The sequence below is a fragment of the Euwallacea fornicatus genome, chromosome 17 (genome assembly GCF_040115645.1).
Source record: "Euwallacea fornicatus isolate EFF26 chromosome 17, ASM4011564v1, whole genome shotgun sequence".
Taxonomy (NCBI): domain Eukaryota; kingdom Metazoa; phylum Arthropoda; class Insecta; order Coleoptera; family Curculionidae; genus Euwallacea; species Euwallacea fornicatus.
In genome coordinates this window covers 3,951,308-3,971,263 of record NC_089557.1, presented here as the reverse complement: position 1 = coordinate 3,971,263, position 19,956 = coordinate 3,951,308, and the positions used below count along the sequence as shown (strand labels likewise).

Below are 19,956 nucleotides of genomic sequence, written 5' to 3'. Positions count from 1 at the left end.
ATGACTTCCATATAAAAATTTTTCAATTGGATAATCCGTACAGGCGCAAAAAAATAAAAACCAATTTCCCATGTTAATCTCCTATATTCAGTGTTCGTTTGGACACCCTGTATATATATATATAGATTCCTAGATATTTACAGCTACTTTGAAATTAAAAAAAAAATCGTTTTTCAATCCTTTTTAAGAAACACTTAACTTAATTAGAATTATTGTCGTTTAATAACCATATTAGTGTATGCTTTAGATATGACAGAGATTGTAGAAAAATTTCAGGGGAATGCTCACAAGACAGGACTCTCAGGTGTTCATAAAACATTTTGAACAAATGGCATAAGACAAATGTAACAAAATTAAAAAATAGATTGATAATGCTGAACTCACAACAAACTTCCAATTGTTTGAGCATTTTCCTAAAATACATTAAAAAATCTCTCACAGTTTTAACAAATTTATGCCGAACACATTCTGTATGGTATATGGTACACGGCTGTAGAGAGCTTTCTCAGAGAGATTTTTTAGTGTTTCAGTGGTTCTAAGAAACGAAAATCATTATGTTCGCTAATTTGTTTCATCAGTTCTTTGAAAAAAACACAAATCAACCTGTGTAATGTAATTGATGAGCCTCATACATCCCGACCAAAACGAATAGTGCCTGTTAATTAAAGCAACACAGAACTAAAGCTTTAGCAGTTCCTGATACGTCTTCTTTAATTGCAAAGGTGCAATAAACCCATTCCAATCCAATACCAGACCGAAAAGCAAAGAGCAAAGTGTAAGAAAGAGAATGAACTAAAATGTATGGTTTCGTTTCTAATTAATTAACTAATGTATAACGTTCTAAGAATTTCTCCTGGTGGCAGACTGATAATGTTTCGTAGGAATAAATGAATTTTAATTTCATTAAAATGGCCTTCGGACAGATCCAGATTGCGGGTTCGCGTGAGTCCGGCCTCATAAAACGTCCTTTTGAATCATTCGAATCGTGTTTTCTGGAAGCCGCTTTATGTCTGGCATTTTATGGTAGAGAAACCATTTCAGAGAGGAAATTGCTTTTTTTCACATTTCCTAATGTTGCTGCATTATTTTGATCCAATAAAATGGACCTTAACTAATATTAACTGTCATATAAATTCGTATAAATTGTTTTAAATATCTAGGTAGATCCTTCCACCTAGATATTTCAGACAAATTATTGGAGAGTTCAAGTTAGTTCGGGTTTCCTTTTAATTGGATCTTTAAGTGACAATTTTTAACTCACTCGAGTGATTCTTCTTTCAATGAAAAATATTTGAAAAGCTCTATGAGCTAGCCACGCAATTTCTCCCAATAAATGAGATAAAACATGGGAAGCTTTTTCCTTACGCCTTAACCAAGCTGATGTGAAATTTGGTATTTACAAAAAGACACGACTTGATGCATTTTTTTTTTAAACTTATGAATATTCTGCGAAATGTTGAAGAAAATATCCGAGATTTTTGAGTAACACTACGGGGCCTGAAGTATTTGGAAGGGCCGAAAAAATATTGATGATACTTCTGACTAGCCCTGAGTGACAGAAATAGCATCCGGGGTATCGCAAATGAGGTGAGTTCCGGGGAAATTATGGAAACGGGAAAACATTCAAGGTGACGCAAATTGGAAAATAGATGGGCATTTTTGTACCTGCTCAGAAAATGATCTAAAATAGAAAATATGTATAGAGTTGTCGAGATATGAGCAAAAAAAATTAAAACTGGGGCATTGTTAATGTAGCATAATGTATATATTACATTAGCAATCTCCTGAGGTCAGTATTAATACCCTTCGTGCAGACTTCACCAAATGGCTTTTTCCAACAGGATAATGCAAGGCCGCATACTGCGAACATTGCTCAAAGATACCTGGAACGAGTACAATTGGAAATGCTGCCTGGCCTGCACGGCCACCGGACCTATCACCTATCGAACACCTTTGGGACATGATGACTGCCCTTATCGTAATTTACCGAGGCGTCCAAAAAAATTGGATAACCTACAACACCACCTAGAGATGGCATAGAATAAAATGCTTCGGGACGGTATTGATCACTTGTTGCGAAGCAGGAAGCGCGAAGAGTACATGCTTTCATTGCTGTACGAGGCATTGTCACTCATTATTCACTCTTTAATTGGCGTTTTTTTACTAAAACTCTGAGCATTCGATGCTTTGTTGTAAAGCATTTTGCCGAAACTACAAGACTTAATTATTATTATTACTACTGGGTGGTGCGTTTCATGTGAAAGTGAATGTATTTTCAATTACGGTGATCGACACTAAAGCGTAACTAACACTTACCTAAAATTCATTATCTCGAACTCGAAATCGAATGCTTTATTAGAAAATACTCGAATTTCATCATCAAAAACTATGTCGTTAAGTATTTGGCGATGATGTGAAACAACAACAGTGGTGGTGTTAAAATTGATCCGAAAACGTAGGAGATTCTTCAGATTTGTTCAAACAACTGCGCTTTCCCACGACAGGTGTTAATATCACTTAAAGAAGTGCCGGGTACTCTCGGCTCTAATTGGTCCCTAAGTGTTTGATTATGACGTCGACATGTGTGTGAAAACTCTTTTCGTGTTTGAATGGATGTTCACGAATCATAAAGTGGCAGTTTTAGTTTACATTATCACATTGCTTAGGCATGTGTCAATGAAGAGCGATTCGAAAAAGCGTTTTACTCGCGTTTCTGATTAAAACACAAGCTAACTGTAAAAAAAAAAACGCATTAAAATTTATTCAAAAAACCGCCACGAGACGTGGAACAGCCTGAGAGGGTAAAAGTGTTTGCTTTGGTAATTGCCGGAAACAACGAGCTAAAAGTTTGTCGGATCGATACTTAATTGGTCGATTAATTATCGCCATCAGCATGGAAAATTGTGACACCGTTTAGGTTTCAGTGCTTTTGAACTTCTTTGAGCAAATATTGGAAAAAATGCATTAACTTGCCATGGTCGTTGCCCTGACGTGTAAACATTTGCGCTGCCGCATGTTGGATTTTTGTGTGTAACTTTGATGCTTTGAAAGATCATACTTAATAAGTCCAAAATAACAGTACAATGAATTTTCGTTATTGTGCGACACACTTCATTTGCGATAAACCAGAAGAGGTGGGCAGACCTTTTCGGTGTTACATTTAAATAATATTTGCATTTTGTCGTTTTAAATTGGAAGTGTGACAGACAATTGTTTGTATTGTGTTTGACTCTGCATACACAATGAGATGCTTATTTTTGGTCTGTGATTTACCATCATTAAATTTCTCCGAATAAATTATTCGCTGTAAAGTCCCAACTGCCCAGGAAGTGCACGGTTTTTTGTGGTAGACCGACAATCACGCCACATCAAATTAGACAATTCAAGGCCGCTTTTAATTTAATAATAATTGTTATTAATACTTAAATAATAGGCATATACAATGACAAATGTGCGGCAATTAATCTTCACATGGCTCCCCGTTAACTATCCAAACCTGAGAACCCGAAACAGATAACAATGTAAATAATACCAGATCGACTCTTCTTGGAACCAGCAGTGGCATTAACTGGAGACATTGTTATTTTTTTAAAAGACTGTAGGAGTAATCCATTCCAATAAATCAGTTTTAAGATGTAATCCCGGACCAGAAGTTTATAGTATTATGATGGCATTATTATTCTATTCGGTCGCCTGACACCTATCTATCATCTTATCATTGCTTAAAATCAAATTCAGAAGCTTATGTAGCAAACTTATCGGTGTCGGACTTATGAGCTTTTGGAAGAAGAAACCACCTGTTGCTTTTGTTTTGTCGTTGACTATTGATGATGAAAAATTGCACAGTCACTATAGAAAGTTCTTCTGATTTTTATGAATTACGGATTAGTCAATCAATAATGACGCAGGCGATTCTGACTGGATTCGTATCAGCTATCAGATAACGTTCCCATGAGAGTTAATATAAACAGTTAATATTAATTATCTATCTAATGAAATGCGACCGAAATCGGACACTAAGGACAGCTCTGTTGATATAAATAAGTCCGCGAATGAAGTCCTCGTCGCACCGCTCCGCATTGCAGCTACTTCAGGGGACACCAAGCTACTAAAATATTCTTTAGTTTCTTGAATCATAGTAATTCCCAAAGCCACGGTTTCTAATATGGTCATAAAAATAAATTACAAGTGAATAATTGCTAGATTAGCATGTGCCTTGCAGCAAAACAAAATCGAAGACTACGGCTTAATCGAATAATTAAGACCAATGCCAAGACTGCTTTAATCCAGCAAGACTGATCACTGTCACCCAAAACCGCTTGAAAATTGAGAATCGTAGAAATTTTATACGGAAAACATTTTCGACGTTTGGAGAAGACCCACCTGATGCAAATCATCAATAAAAATACAGAAAACGAAGAAATCAAGGAGGAATTAAGGAGGGTCGCCAGCAATCATAAATCGCACCATCAATGGCAAGTTAATTGAGTTCAGCCATTTTAAGCTTGATTTTAAAGTCTGCAGGCCAACTGAAATCGTTTAAAGCAAGATAATTATTGAAGGGTTGGAAAGGTTAGGTGGTACTAATTTGCCGAAAATTATCTCGAGAGCTCTTTTTTGGATTTCTATTAAGTACTAAGTAATGGATATTTCCATACGTATAAAAGGGTCCTTCTAAGACTCCTTCAAAATTTGTAGTGGAATATACTAGTTTTAACCTCAAAATAAAGTTTTAGTGCAAGCTTTGATTTATATACCGGGAGTCAAAATAGTCTGGAAACACACGAATTCCTTCAATAATTAGTTTTTGTCAAAATAAAAAAAACAACTCAAATTTCTGTTTTAAGAAACCTTTCTGCTAGTTCCAAAATCTCCTTAAAATGTAAATGAACATAAATATTTATGGCGTTATACAAATAACTTTTTAAACTAAAATTCTATCAAAGTCTGATTAAAATTTTTATAAAATTGTCTTGAACTTCCTTTATTAAATTCATGGAAATTCGAAAACTCTAAATACCTGATTTAAATTTATGCCCTTGACATAATAAAACATTCGCCAAAAATCCTTAAAGTATTCAAGTATAGTTAGTGGAAAGTCCTCAAAAAGTATTCAAGTGAAAGTAGAAAGATGAATGTGGACAATTCATCATTACCATAACACAATTTGGTTTGTGGCAAACTTATGAGTAACCTTGTATACTTACAAATAATTTTCTTTTATGCCCTTGGCCACACAGTAAAAATTTTCCTATATAATGATCGAGAAAATACCTGAACCACCTTGTGTATGAAAGAAACCTTACCCAATTTATCATGACTCTTACTGTCGGTAAATCACAGTCCAGGTAAGTTAATCAAGAGGATTTTTCTAATTAAAAACGAAAATGATTTTGTTTCGTTTTCGAAGACATAAAAATAGATGTGGTACCCTCATAAAATAAGGGAAATCTGAAAAATCAAATTTTCAGAGAAAAACTCGAATTTTCTTCTTGGTGCAATAATCGATGACTTTCAAAAGTATCCGGAGGTCATTTGGAATCGATTAAAAACGAACATAAAGAGTTTATCAAATGAAATTTAATTTCAAAAGTTATTGTGTCTCATGAAACGACAAACTCTGACAAAATTCTAAAATTGACGAGATATGTGTAAATAAAATCACACTTAAAAGCTTCTTAACTTAAATTTAGAAGTCGACTTGGAGCAAAATTTGCTTCCATATTTAAGGTAAATAATTTAGTTGAAGCTTGAAGGCACGGAAGTTCAGGAGCAGTGTAGAGGGCAAAGCTTCAAATCTGGATCTAAAGTCGAATGGGTCTGCATCCATCGAGCTGAAATATGAAACTGACAGAAGAAAATTCTTTGCTCTTTGCATATTTTATTTACCAGCTGCAGCTTCAGAAAACTGTCACAATAACTTATTGCCACCCTTTATTAGGAATATACATGTAAGTATATTTATTGCGTTCCGATAAGAATGGACTAGTAAATCCACACATGAATGAATATTGGGTTCAATAATTTAAAACCTAATGCATATAAATTAATAGTTTAGCGGCCATAATTCACAATAATCAAACAGTTCTCATCTTGAAACAACGATAAATCCTGCGTCTAATATAAAAGTGGGATTAATATCTTGCCCATATTGCTGTACCGAAAGGTCATCCAGAACCTGAGTGATACAAGAATTTCTCCACAATTATTACACTTACTTAGGTATGTTATACGCAAAATGCGTGTGCAGAAAAATGTTGTGAAAGTCTACAATAAATTTTCTTATCGGACAAGTACCAGCCTTTTAATTGGATAATTCGGACTGGAAAGCGTCAAATTATAGCCGTGCATTTCATATATCCAAGCCCTTCACCTGATTTTTCACTGGCTCTAATTAAAATTAATACACATAAGACGACTGGCATAAATTTGCGCATTTGCGTTTTACATATTTATTTATGAAGCAGTGCCAGATTCCGCTGATAATAAATACTTTAAAGAACCATCAGCCTGACCAATTGGCATTAAGGGTACCATCGCTGTCGCTGTAAATAATTCGGTAATTTGCTCGAAGATGTTATTATACCATCTTTAATTTGGACTCGAAATAATTGGCCTTAAGGGGGTCATCCGAGCGAAAAATGACCATTAAAATGCATTTAAGGCGCGTTAAATTTGTCAACCGAGACAGCATTTCCATACATTTGAATCCTCGTCGTTTTCGGCCGCTGTGGATTTAACAATAACTCATAGCTTGAGCAACATGATTTAAAACCAGATTCTAATAGAAAAGCAAAATTATTTATGCCGAATTAGGCATGCGCATATAATTAGCATGACGATTACCTCCTCAATCATTTGAGCTTCGAAAATACATATTGTTGCTTCACAATGTAATTAGCATTGCTGCGGATGCACGCTCGTACCTATAGCAACATATTTGTGTTAATGCGGTCTATTTGTTGAATGTGTTAACAGAGAAACAATACCTCGGGTAATTTTTGGGCACACATTCTCTAAACCAGGTGTTTTGTCCAGAATTGTTTTCGCTTTAGATTAGTGCGACATTCGAGGTGAGATTTTCCCAAGTTCACCCGATTTTGGTACCTTTTTTAGCTCGGACCACACATTGAGATAGACTTACATAACCGCGTTCCGTTACAACTAAAACAGAGACACCTTTACAAGCATTTTATACTAGCACACGTGCTATTGCCGTAAAGCAGACCAATAAGAAACCGCTTAATGATTACTATTTATGAAATCGCTTACATCTGTAACTAGGCCTCGTTCGACTTAATACCGTCTATCGTATTCATACATCTCGATTAACCAATCAAACTGGGATGTCGCGCCACTATCGTTGATAATTCATATTAGAAAACATTCATTGTGAAGGAGAAACTTTGAAGTTACAGTGGCGTATCGTGCGAAATTTCGGTCGGGTTTCTGATGTTATTTTCTTTGCTTCAGGTACACCTCTTCAAGGCTAAGTTGGCTGCATGCATTCGCGACTTTGAGAATTGTGAATCGTGATTCCTCTAATCAAGTGGAAAAGATAGCGAGAAGTAGGTACTGGAGCTATAATGATCCTGTACGAAAAGGAGGTCAAAAAGTTCTGAGCAACTTTTTTCAACGAACTTGGTGTTATCATCCCTGCTCTTAAAAATTCTATAAAGGAAAATTACGAAAAATTCACCCATTAACTGAAGGTGAAAAATATTTATACTAAATGAGAGGGCAACTTTCGTGCCTTTCTTGTGCTCCCTCTTCAATCGCCCGAAAAAGGATTCGATGCCATTAAATGAAACGGTGCAGGTTATTTAAATTTTTCATTCTACCAAACCAAATTTTCAATACATGTCCGTATCGTGCAGATCTAAATGGTCCCTCCCCCCCTCACTTTTTCAACAAATTATTATTTTTTAAAATTCAAGGCAGCATTAAATAGAACAAAAAGCACTGTCTTTTGACGTTTGTTTCTTTTTAAATTTTGTTTATGGAACCGGTAACGCAAAATGGCCGATAAAAAAATAGATATATAGGTCAAGTGACGTCACAAGTTAAAAGTGTTTTTGAAAACTACATTCAATGGCGTATTTCGATTTAAAATCTATCGATTAGTTTTTGAGAAAAAGAACTATAAGTGCGGTAAAAAATACAATACAATCTCGGTCAAATAATACGTAAACGAAAAAACTTGCTTCTTGATAGGAATTTGCTTTGTTTTCTATTTTGTGTTCACAAACAATCGTGACAAAAGACTATTTGTGAGCACAAAATCGAAAACAAATCCATTTTTTATCAACAAACAAGTTTTTTCGTTGTTTAAGTACTATTTAACGGAGTTTGTATTGCATATTTTAACTAAATGTATAACGGTTTTTCTCGAAAATTAGTTGATAGATTTTGTATGACACTAAGCCTTTGAATGTATAATAGTTTTGAATGGCCTTTGATTAAAGATGCCACTTGACCCACGATTAATTTTTAAACAAATCGGCCATTTTGCGCTCCGGTGCTGCAGACGACATTAAAAAAGAAACAAATATCAAAGCGTGGTATTTTTGATCCTTTTTAAAGCTGCTTTTGAATTTTTCAAAACTAATAATTTGTTAAAAAATCAACAGGAGGGGACAATTTAGAGCTGCGTGATATATCTACATATTTCCGTGCGTTTTCCAGATATTTGCTTCTTCTAGACCGAAATCTTTGGGCCTTGGAAAAACTTATTTCTTCCTTTTCTAAAGGTTGAATCTCAATGTTATACACATATAAAAATCGATTTTTAAAAAACGTTGAAATGAACGCTGTCATCTGTCTATTTCCATTGAGAGTTTCGAGATTTTCATGAGTTGCTGAAGAGAAACCATGAGACTTTTAGAACTCATTCTCTCCCTCCTTGTTAGTCTCAAGCCCGATTAATAATTTGACAGTTTGTGTGCTAATGCGTTTTCTGTCGAAATGATCCTGTTAAAGTGAAAATTGAGGAAAAACCTATAGATAAAACGTCAATGATAACATGCCATTGAACCAATGAAGAAAAATGGCAAGTGCAAGTTCGTTCAGGAAGATGGAAAACTCTACCTAGCTATCTCTAGCCCCAACCTATCTAAATAACCCCATGATCATAATTTTCACATGAGACCATTATAAAATCGAAATAATCCGCGTAACAAAATCAGTATGTTAAACCTCGATGGACGATAAATTAAATAAGAAGGAAACCAGTAAAAGCAGCATGGCAGCTTGAAACCTAGAAAGATTTGTTTAATGTATGGATACATTTCTCTTCGCATGAATCTCCTAAAGGTTAATATATTCCATTTATTTTGTGCTATAAAGTTGAATTGAAACGCTGTATACTTTAATCTTTGTCAAACTATTTGCGACCAATAAGATTTATCGAGAAGGTATGTATATGTTCACTTAGTGGAATCTATATGCGGAATTGTCACGTGTTCCAATGGAAGTACTGTTATAGCTCTAAAAAAGCCAATTCCCAAGAGTCACGATGTTAATTCATTTGGTTCGTCATTAATGGGGTTCGTTACCTCAGGGAAGCCCAAATATGACCGCGAGCAAATGTGCAAAATCGTCATAAAGTCGGCTTCTATATAACTGTCCAACGACATTACGAAAATAATTTTAAATAATGACCACCCGATAAACAAACATTAAACATTTCCGACGTGTGTTGAATTCTTATTTAACCACATACAGTGGCGTGCCCCTGAATTTAACCACCAAAAATTTAGTTTCTCGTCAAGTGCCGGACGCATAGATGGTACTGAAAGTTGGGTCTTTCGCGCCATCTCTCTGTGTCTGCGTTAGGAGTTTCTGTCAAATAGACTAATCAAACAAGTTGATGGTATTTACTTTCCAATATTAGCCTGGCAATAATTATAATCTTCGATTATCAAGCTGATCCGCGAGTGAGAACTTTGAAATAAATCATTTTTCCAAATCCATGGGTATAGACAAGTGACAGTATCTCCTAAGTACTAAATATTTGGTTGGTGTTTGCTGCTGAATAACACTAAGTAATGCATTGGGAACGCCAGGATTAACAGGCACGTTTTTCTTTGTGAGCTTAACAGCAAATTTGTTGAGATAATGCTTAATTTTGGAAAATATATTAGGGTATTAGCCCGTTCTGTTTGTGTTTTGTAAATACAGTCAATTATTGGAATTGTTACGTATGTGCAAATAGCATTAAGACCGTAAGATATATGTATCTGAGGATAGCACTGTAAAATCGCGTGATCTAAAAACAACTTCTAAGAAGATATATAATCTGAAGGAGGATTGCAGCTCCTTCGGCATCAATCATTTTCTCGCAGAAAACAACATTTTGCAACTCTAGATCATACTGTATGATGTAGGATTAAAGCAGTTTAAATCTTCAAAAAAAACTGCAACCTAGGCCAACCCGAAATTTCACGAACTTAAACTTCTCCATTGTCAATTTTATATTCATACCCTTCATAATATGATATTTAAAAAAAAAATCACAATGTTAATTCAATCGTCTCTAACCTGAACAAACCTCTCTATAATTTATCACTAATGAAATTGCAGGGGGTTTTGATTTACCTAGGTTAGGCCGGAATAAAATTTTTCGCATGTCGGATTTTAGCCGCATGAGACTCGACCGTCGCGTAATTAATAAAGTAGAAAAATCGATATTGTTTAGGAAGGAAAAATGAAATCGAAGGAAAAAGCGAAAAATTACTCGAATAACAGAAAATTACGGGAAAAAAGAGAGAGAAGTCATGAAAGTAAGGAAATGTTGAAGACAAGAAGAAGAGAAGACATACGTAAAGATTACGTTTTGGTTGAAAACAATCGCACAAAGAAGAGTTGAAGTGGCAGAAGAAATCTAAGATCAGCAAGAGGGCCATAGATGGAAGTGGAGATTAGCCAGGAGGGTAGATTGAAAACAATAGAGAAAAAGGGCGATTTTATTAGGGGAAGACGGGGAAGGGAAAGGATACATTAATAATAGAACCAAATGCAAGAGAGAGTGAGAAGATTGCCTCCATATTGAAAAAAATAGTTCTCCATTTAGTTATCCGCTTAGTTTGGCCATTTCCTCAATTTCTCAATCAATCCTCTCTCTTCCTTTTATCATGCGGCCCCCAAGTCAAACTTTTGCGTTAATTTTTTTATTATTTTTTTGCTTTCTAGTAATTGACCAACAAATCTCCTGGAAATATCGTCATTATTTCCTACTCTGGTGGCACTTCTGACAGTATAACATTTTCGTATCTGAAAAATGTTTCACAAATCTAATAAATAAGAGTACCTTGATGTACGGCCATGCTGTCAGCTCATATGTATACCATTAGTCACGGACGAGCGTACGAACACGGTACAACATAATATATTTATTGTTATTATTGCTCGAAGAGGTACGTGAGGGAATTTTTGAAAAAATATAATGCAAGATAAAGTGCAGGACACCGGGGGCATACCAAATTCGCATTTGCCATCGTTCAACGACATCCGTGACTTATATGGTGTCCAGCTTTGAGTTGAGCTTATTCGCATTGCCTTTAAAACGCACTGGTAAAGTAAAGCCTCCTGATATCTCCTGTAATTTGTCGATAAATTTAGTCGCAATACATCAAAACATTTATTTACATTAACAATAGTAAAACCAGAACAAACACATTAACGAGCTTAAGAGATTATTTATCCACAATATATATTGCTACTCGAATACCTTAAACAGAGAATAGTTTAATCCTCGAATCCCAGATGTCATATATCTCGAAAACTAATCCTTTTAGGCGCTCCAATAAGAATAACTGTTCGGTTACTCTTGACGCTTTTGTACCATTAAGTTAGAGACAAGTTAAAGCCAAATAACTGGATGTTAAATAAAAATTTTTATTAACTTCTTTTTAATGTTAACATGCTCCGGTGCTCATAAAACATTGCGAGACGGTTTATACAGGCGATAAATTTCGGTTTATAATATTATTACGACTGCTGCTTAAACGATTAGGATATGAACATCGTCAAAGACTTTATATGCATAAAAACACATTTAAGTTTAAGATTAATTTAAGACTCTATAGCTTCATAGCAGCGCAGTTTGCCAGTTTATCGCATACCGTGCGTGAAGCACAAAATGAATTCCCTAATGCGGAAACCCCCTAATGTTTGCCCTGATTTGTCACAGAATTGAATTCCAAGTCGGGACACACCCTTATCCCTTGTTCGGGGTCTATGAATAGGTCCGCCTCCGGATTTCTATAGGGGTTTCCATAACGACGAGTCTGGAAATCGATAAGGAGTTCCAGGGGTTTAGAAACGCCGTTTTATTCTGATTTAAGTGGCTAGGGCGCATGCCTTTATGTGGGTTAGGGGAGGATTATCGACTTTTCAGGGTTTCTTTATGAAATTTCTTTACCCTCATCAGGCTAGGAACATGCACGAATATCTTGTGGTTTCGATTATGACCCCTGAAATATTTTATGTTTAACTAGGAAATATTCGAACATCCTTAAACGATTTGAGGGGTAGATTGGCTCACGGTAATTTCAGGTTTCGTTGGAAATTTGGCAAATTTTCCGCAACCTAGGCGTTTGTTGCTAGATCCAGATGTATTTTGAAGGAAAGTGGATTTTTTGTGGGTAATTTTTTTTTATTTCGTGCGTTAAACTACCTCATAGTAATTGCAGATTTCCTTAGAGATTTCCCATGAATCATGGATGGAAAACGAACAATGACTCAATCAAATCTTGGTGTTTAATACTAAACTGAAGATTAATTTGCTATTCAGGATGCGTTTGATGAATATTATTCAGATTTTTAAACGCGAATCAATCTTAGAACAATTATAGGTTTTTTTAGAAATTTGCAATGCTTTACAGATAAAAAAAATAAGCCATGAATTGATACAACTATCTTGGGTTTTGAAAATAATTCCAGGTCCAGGCTTTCGAATAATTCAAAATTTTTAATGGACATTTCTGAGTGATTTGAGAGTTTAATTTGAAATTCGCGGCATTTCATCTACAGCTTCTAAGCTATAATATATATATTTGTTCAAGTATCTAAGGAAAGTAGCACTAAATCTAGACAGTTCAGTTGCCAATAAAAGACCTCAGTAGGCATTACCCGAACGAAGTTCCCGCATGTTAAAGCGCCGCCAACAATATAAACAACCCATTTCTGAGTTCTCCTTAAAACGACCTTCCAGGCAATCTGCATGGTTGAATGTCAGTACATGCAAAGAACCAAAACGACATATGGTTCCATTGCGATGGTATTACACCTGTTCAGGTAGCGTAAGAAATCCCATAAATTTCAATTTAATCACAAAGCTGATTACATAAACATTTCTGGTATTTTTGCGGTAGATCCGATGATAGTTTTCTAGGCAATTAAATGCATTTTATCATTTTTCTGTTAAAAATTACTTGGCAGGGATTCCCGCTGGTTGACTGGTGCCGATGGACACCTGGCCCAGCACATAATATGCAAATTAGGGTTATAGTTAACCGGGTTTTGTTGCATAATGGGACTTTTTGTCGTGCTGGATCACACAGAAGCATCAATTATAAATTTCCCATTAGGAACATAAAAGGACGATTTATTCCTGGCATCGCATCGAGGCAAGTGCACTTCCTAGTTCATCCAGTTTTTCTGAAAAGGCGCATAAATGAGATAAAATGTTTCGCATTTCTCAGCTCGTACTTCTGGTTCGAGTTGCGACATATCAAAGAGACCATTGACAGTTTACAAACCACCGTGGAAGATACGGGTTAAATACATCATTCATGAATTTTACAATTTATCATCGGTTTACCAGAGACGGCTTTCGGTTGCTTGTCGTCGATCAGCCGAGGAATAAACGAAATTGGAATGTTTAATAAGCAGGTTTTCTCCTGTCATAATTAAGAGGTTTTTTTTACGTAAAAACGATCATCAAAAAAATCGTTTGGTTAATTTGTAACTCATCTGGGCATAACTCCACCTTCGGCAGGTAAGAGTTCGTTAGAGATGTTTATCGATTTTGTACAAATTTCTAAATATTTCTGCATTTTATCACTCAAAATGTCAGGAATTATTTAGGTCAAATTTCCACTTTTAAAGTTCTAACCTTTCTGACCTAATCTGAGTAAACTTGACCCAAATATTCAAACAGTAATCTGCAACACTTTCTCACCACGACTATCTAGAAACGTAAATATTTCTCAGGTTTGTGATTTATAGTCTGAACTTACATCTGTTACGAGTCGATCGCATGGAAATATTTCTGGTTAAAGCCCCCTATAAATTTTATAAATATTGCTCGTCTGATCTACTCTGACTTACTATAGGTCAAGTTTAACATAGATACGTTTAAAGAGGTATCTATCCAATCCAATCTGAATTCAACTTGACCAAAACCTGTAGAATCTGAAAGTCATTAGATTTGTCTTAGACCAAGTTTTCTTATTAAAAAGCGTTTATCAAATGTGTGGCTAAATCCGTATATAACTTGACCTGTCTCGATAAAGAATTACTTGGAGGAATTACTCACCCCTCTTCTACAGGTATGCCTGAACTATTTTCTAATTTTGTGATTTCATGTTTAAGGATCCCTGCAGCTAGTTTGGGTCACATTTTCCCATTTAAAGTATCCAGAATTTTTGTTACCGAATCTGAGTAAATTGACCCTAAGCCTGTCAAGCTTTATTTGAAAATATTTTTCAACATAACTGACAATAAATTGTTTAAAGACGTGAAAAATGACAACTCACCTGAATAATTTTTTTCCTTAAGTTTATTAATTTAAAATTATAAACCTGACATCTCATCCTTAGTAAACAACCTTAAGAGAAGAGCATTGAAGGCGCAAAGCAAATTTCGGAATATGTAATCAGCGCAATGATGAAAATGGAGAATAAAAAATAAAATAGAAAAAATGAATGAAATGCAATCAAATAAAAAAAATAGGACTCTGGAAGTCATTTTAGAAAAAATAATTATAGTGAAAATTTCTTTCGTTCATGTTTTAGCCAATCAAAAATTGGGTTTTTGTTAGGTTTCCATAGCAACCTAATAAATTTCGCATATTTTGGTCTTTGCGTAAAATTTTACAAAATTAGAAAAATTAAAAATGGAAATTTTTTAGATCGACCAAATACCGAATGTGACATACTCTTGATATACATATATATATATATACATAAACAAATTTTCGAATTTCGCTTCATACAAAAGGGCTGTTCCCTTCAATTTTAACCGTTGATAGTTGCTACAAGATAGGAATATCAGGTGTTTTTAAATGATTTATGTTGGATTTATTTAGTCAAAACAGGAAAATAGTGTTCTTTCTTAGTTGAAAATTCGCATTTTAGAAAGCACGAAAAAAACACATCAATTTGCTCTTGAGCAAAAATCTGAAAAAGGAGTAAACGAGAAAATTCCAGCTAACTGTGGGACAATTTGACCTGAAGTATTGAACTTTTAATCCAATTCGATTAAGTGTTGAGAGAACATGTAGAAACGAGCCACCAAATTTATTGAAATTAGATGATCGGGGTTCCATTGCAAACATGAGCGATTTGGATTAGATTTCTCGGGAGATAGAATGGGGGATTATCTAGTGCGATGGGGATGGAACGTAAAATCTCCACTTTTATTAATAACTATAATTATTATGTTCCCCTAGAAAAGGGCGTCTTCTGTTGAATGCACGAATACTGCAAATAAATGTTAAATAGCCACTAACACTCCTCATATTTGCTAAAATTAATTTAAAAACCCCAAAATTTGATGTGTCATTCTTTTCAGTTCTCTATATTAATCGCATTTCTTTTGGTTTCAGCCTCCCTTTTCTGGAAAAAAATACAGCCCTTCGATTTTAAGGATTGAATACCCAATTTGAAGATATTGAAGGAATAAAATCGTTCAAGATTAATATAGAAAGGTTGAAGTGTTTCCTCAAATTCCGAATTGTTACAAATTATAGTTATCATTGGGTAACTATACTCTCCTCCCAGTAAGATGTGGGTCATCCACCATCTACTTATATCATGAATAAACCATGTGTGGTGCATAACCCGTAACGATCCATCATAATCACGATCAATACGACCAAATTATATGCCAAAAGCACCATCAGCCACGGCGCACTCATCTGCATAAGCGTGTTCACCTTTTACCTCCGTTTCCCGACAATCCGCCGTAGAGATAATACGAACAATAATTCATTAACCACCCCCACCATGTTGCCTTTTATTATTTGGTGACTGGAAGGTTGACCATTCCCGAAGACCAGACCAACTAACTCTTGAATTAGTGCTGAAGCAGCCATTGAGCGTCGTTCACGGTTGGACAGAGAGCGCGCGCTTACCGCTAGATCGCGCTCGCGTATTTGCCGACACGTTTTTGTTTTTCGTCCACTCTTCAATCTCAATCGCAGTGTACTGTGACATATGCACTGAAGCGGTTTGCTTCTGAGGCGGCCGAAACGTCGTCGGCGCGCGATTTTTATGCCCGATCAGTTTTTGAGTGATTCGATGTCTTCAGATGTTGCTGGTCGTTGACGGATCGGACTGTGCCTCGAGAATTCCGCCCGACCTGGATAACAGTTTATTTTTTAAAGATATTTTGGATTTGACCGAATTTAGTATGTTCCTAGTAAGTGCTGTTTGTACTGTTCTCGTAGGGTTAGAGCGCTCAGTTTTTTGTGTCTTGTAATTATGATGATTTTGTCCTCAAATGTAAGTAGATTTTCGTTTTGTTGGTGTTGGTGCGGGCGGCGAGAAAAATCTCAACGACACTTTGACTGAATTGAAAAAAAAAAAACAAAAAAAAAACATTTTTTTTTCTTTTTGCATGGTATCGGGAGCAATTGCATCTCCCCGGCATAATAATAAGGTTTTAAAACAGAAACTCATCTTACATTTAGAAAAGCCTTTTCGCCAAATTCTAGCGCAACTAACACTTTTCGCTCTCACTTCGTCAAGGGATGTCAGTCCTGCGCTAACCTGCACACCCCCAATCGTCCAAAAGAACATCTTAAGCACAGACTTCTCTCAAATTTCAAATTAGCCCTTCTCACCAATTTCGACACATCACCGTACCGGTGTGGATAAGTTCAAAATTAACCTCTCTCCCCATCCAAATGCGAAGTAGCCTTGAGATAAACTTAAAAAACAATCGTAAGAAACGTCCGATTTCATAAATAAAACTAACCTGAACTAACCTAAACTCTTCAACTTAAAATTTTGTTTCTCGGAGAGCAACATGTTTGCTGGTTTAGTCAAAATGCACAGCTTGAGAGGCAAATTCTTAACTAATTGACCAATGGTCGAATTTTTTGAATTGCCAAGGAAACAGCCTCAATTACAATTACAACAGAAATTACAATTAAAAGAACTAGCATTTTAGGATTAGCAACTTTTTTGGTTTTGATTTTTCCACAAACAAGGGACCGCCGCAGTTCCCTCTCGCAGATGAAAATTTGGATTACGATTTGAAGTTCGCGAATTTTCTCTCATGACATCGATTTTTTTTCTAAGGGTGAGAGCTCTCCAGCGGTTAAATTTGTGGCCGGAGTAGTACCGCTAAGAGGTATTAAATTCTGGGCACTAGCAATCTCACCGATCTTTCTTTTCACAGACCAATAGCCCTCTTAAACGGGCGATTTCCAGAAAATGTTATTTTCCCTGCGTGCTGTGGTGCGGATAGAATCGGCAGAAGCAAAGACGCGTGCGTAAAACATCATACTCCATAATCAGCTCTTTTTTTAATTTAAATCCAGATTATCCGAAACATTTGCTTGGTATGAAAGTAGGTTCCAAATTTGACGCATTGCATTTAATTTAAAAGAGAAGAACCTGAATATTAATTATCCGAAGACCATCAAGGAATGAAAGTATGCGATTTAGAACATTTGCAAGTTGCTTCAATTTTGTATATTCAAAACGAAGTAGCGCTCTCCAACTTGCATTGAATTTTCCGTTCATTTTTTTCCATTTTGTAATATCGATCTCGAAATCATTTAGGACATTTTTGATCGTCTCTTGTATCCCTTGATTGGCATTGAGCCTGTCAATATTTCCGCATCACCAAGACGTGCATAGCGAAATTATCATGAATAACCTCAATGAGATTGGAATAATATTGTTATTAAGGCCAAATCTGGCCAAGGTTTCGCGACTTGTTGATTTATGGCCAAAGAATGAGTTCACACTTAACTTGCGATGGTATCGGTACCCAGCACCACCTAAAAGCGAGCCTCACTAATAAATACCTAACTTTATATTCGCACAGTATATTATTTCATTATGCGTGTCCCGTTTAAAAATTGACACCGTGCAATTTGTTGAATCTAATCAATTCAATGCCTTATCAAGATCCAATCGCTTAAGTTTATAATTACTCGGCCCTGGGTTGCGCAAACACGTGGAAATCTTACAATAAACGAGCGGTAAATCGCGCTTGTCGTACCCACATAGCCCCAGCAAAAGAAGAGTTAAACTTTATGGTTTTACATGCGGTCAAAATTCATTTGTGGAATTAACTTTTATTCCATACCCAACACCGCGACGTTTATGGACTTTATATTATAGTTTCTATAGGGGGATGTAAGCCACTTTTATGGCACTTAACTACTAGCAGAACCAACGCTACTCATATTCTTACGTGCCCATTCAACCGCGAAAATAGGCAATTTTTAGTCGATTAAGAACCTCCAGATAAATATCGCTTGAAGTTCTCAAGCCCATTACATGATATCAGCCCATTTAGCTTAAGCGCCTTAATTATTTAATAGCAACTTGATTAATTTTAATCGATAACGAATACGGAACGGAAAAAATTAAATGCTTATGCCTATCCCAACAAGTAATATCTTTGTTATTAACAGAGCATGCTTTCGCAGTTGGATCCATCTCTGTATTTCCATTTTTAAAATTTCCCTAGGTGCAGCGATACAGTAAGTTCCTATCACAAACCGGACTTCCCTAATAACAACTTGAAATAATTAATACCGTCTTATTTGCTCAGTAAGTAAGTATTAATAAACAATTAGCCATCGTTCATTTATTATGTGTGTACACCTTTCTATCGTTGCACTTTAGAGACCATAAATTTTACGATCGTTTCTTAATCAATACGATGCATAATTAGTCTGATTTCGTACTTTGCTATCGGTAGATCAATATTTGGGTTTTGATTGGTAAAACAGATTTCTACAATGTTAGAAGGTGATAGATCGGATATTTCTGGGTTTTTAATTTTTAAGGCGTGATTCTCGTAAGGCTTCTGGTGTATTAGTTGCCGTTGTCATGCGCATTGAAATTCGTAACTTTAAGAGATTTTCATTCACCTCCTGTTCTGTACTAAATATCTGATGCTTTCGTATTAAGTAACAGTTGTAACCGCAGCAATAGACACTGAGAGACATTTTAACGCCACAAAATTGATTGACTTTGACAGAAATTTTATGACGTTAATATCATAATTTCAACGTCATAAAATTTCTGTCAATGTCTAGAACCGCAAATTCCACAAAAGTGTCACAACCACGTGGCACATGCTTCATGAAATTCTCCTCATTTTGTGCACAGACAATTGTAGAACATTTTTGGAATAGGATGAAGCAATAGAAAAAAGCACTCGTGCACTGCAATACATGCACTGGAGCTTTTATGATACCGCATTAACTCATGCATGTTGGCCAAAAAACAATCAATTACTTTCAATGCACGTCTGATACTTAAAATTCTACAAAACTAAAACATCTCTTGAAAGTCCAATTAATCCATGGAAATTAATTAATTAAAGACTGATACTGCGTAGTAAAAAAGCTGAAATATCAACTAAAATGCTTTAAGAAAAGTCGCTCAATGAGCTTCATGAAAAGACAATTAACAGAACCATGGATTTTTTTAACTCTTCTATATCCATGCTCGCGAAATTTTCTCAGTTTTTCTGTCAATCTAG

General features: G+C 35.5%; 1 protein-coding gene across 2 annotated transcripts in view; it reads left to right on the top strand.

Annotated features, from left to right (window-relative positions):
* Positions 1-16,310: 16,310 nt before the first annotated feature.
* LOC136344652 (dendritic arbor reduction protein 1-like) overlaps positions 16,311-19,956 on the top strand; it is a 31,832-nt gene continuing 28,186 nt past the window's right edge. The window contains exon 1 of one of the 2 annotated variants that reach the window (XM_066292308.1): positions 16,311-16,644. In XM_066292308.1, coding sequence (XP_066148405.1) covers positions 16,534-16,644 — 111 coding nt within the window. In that variant the 5' untranslated portion in view covers positions 16,311-16,533. Of the gene's footprint in view, positions 16,728-19,956 lie in introns of both variants that reach the window. The other variant, XM_066292309.1, reaches the window with a different exon arrangement.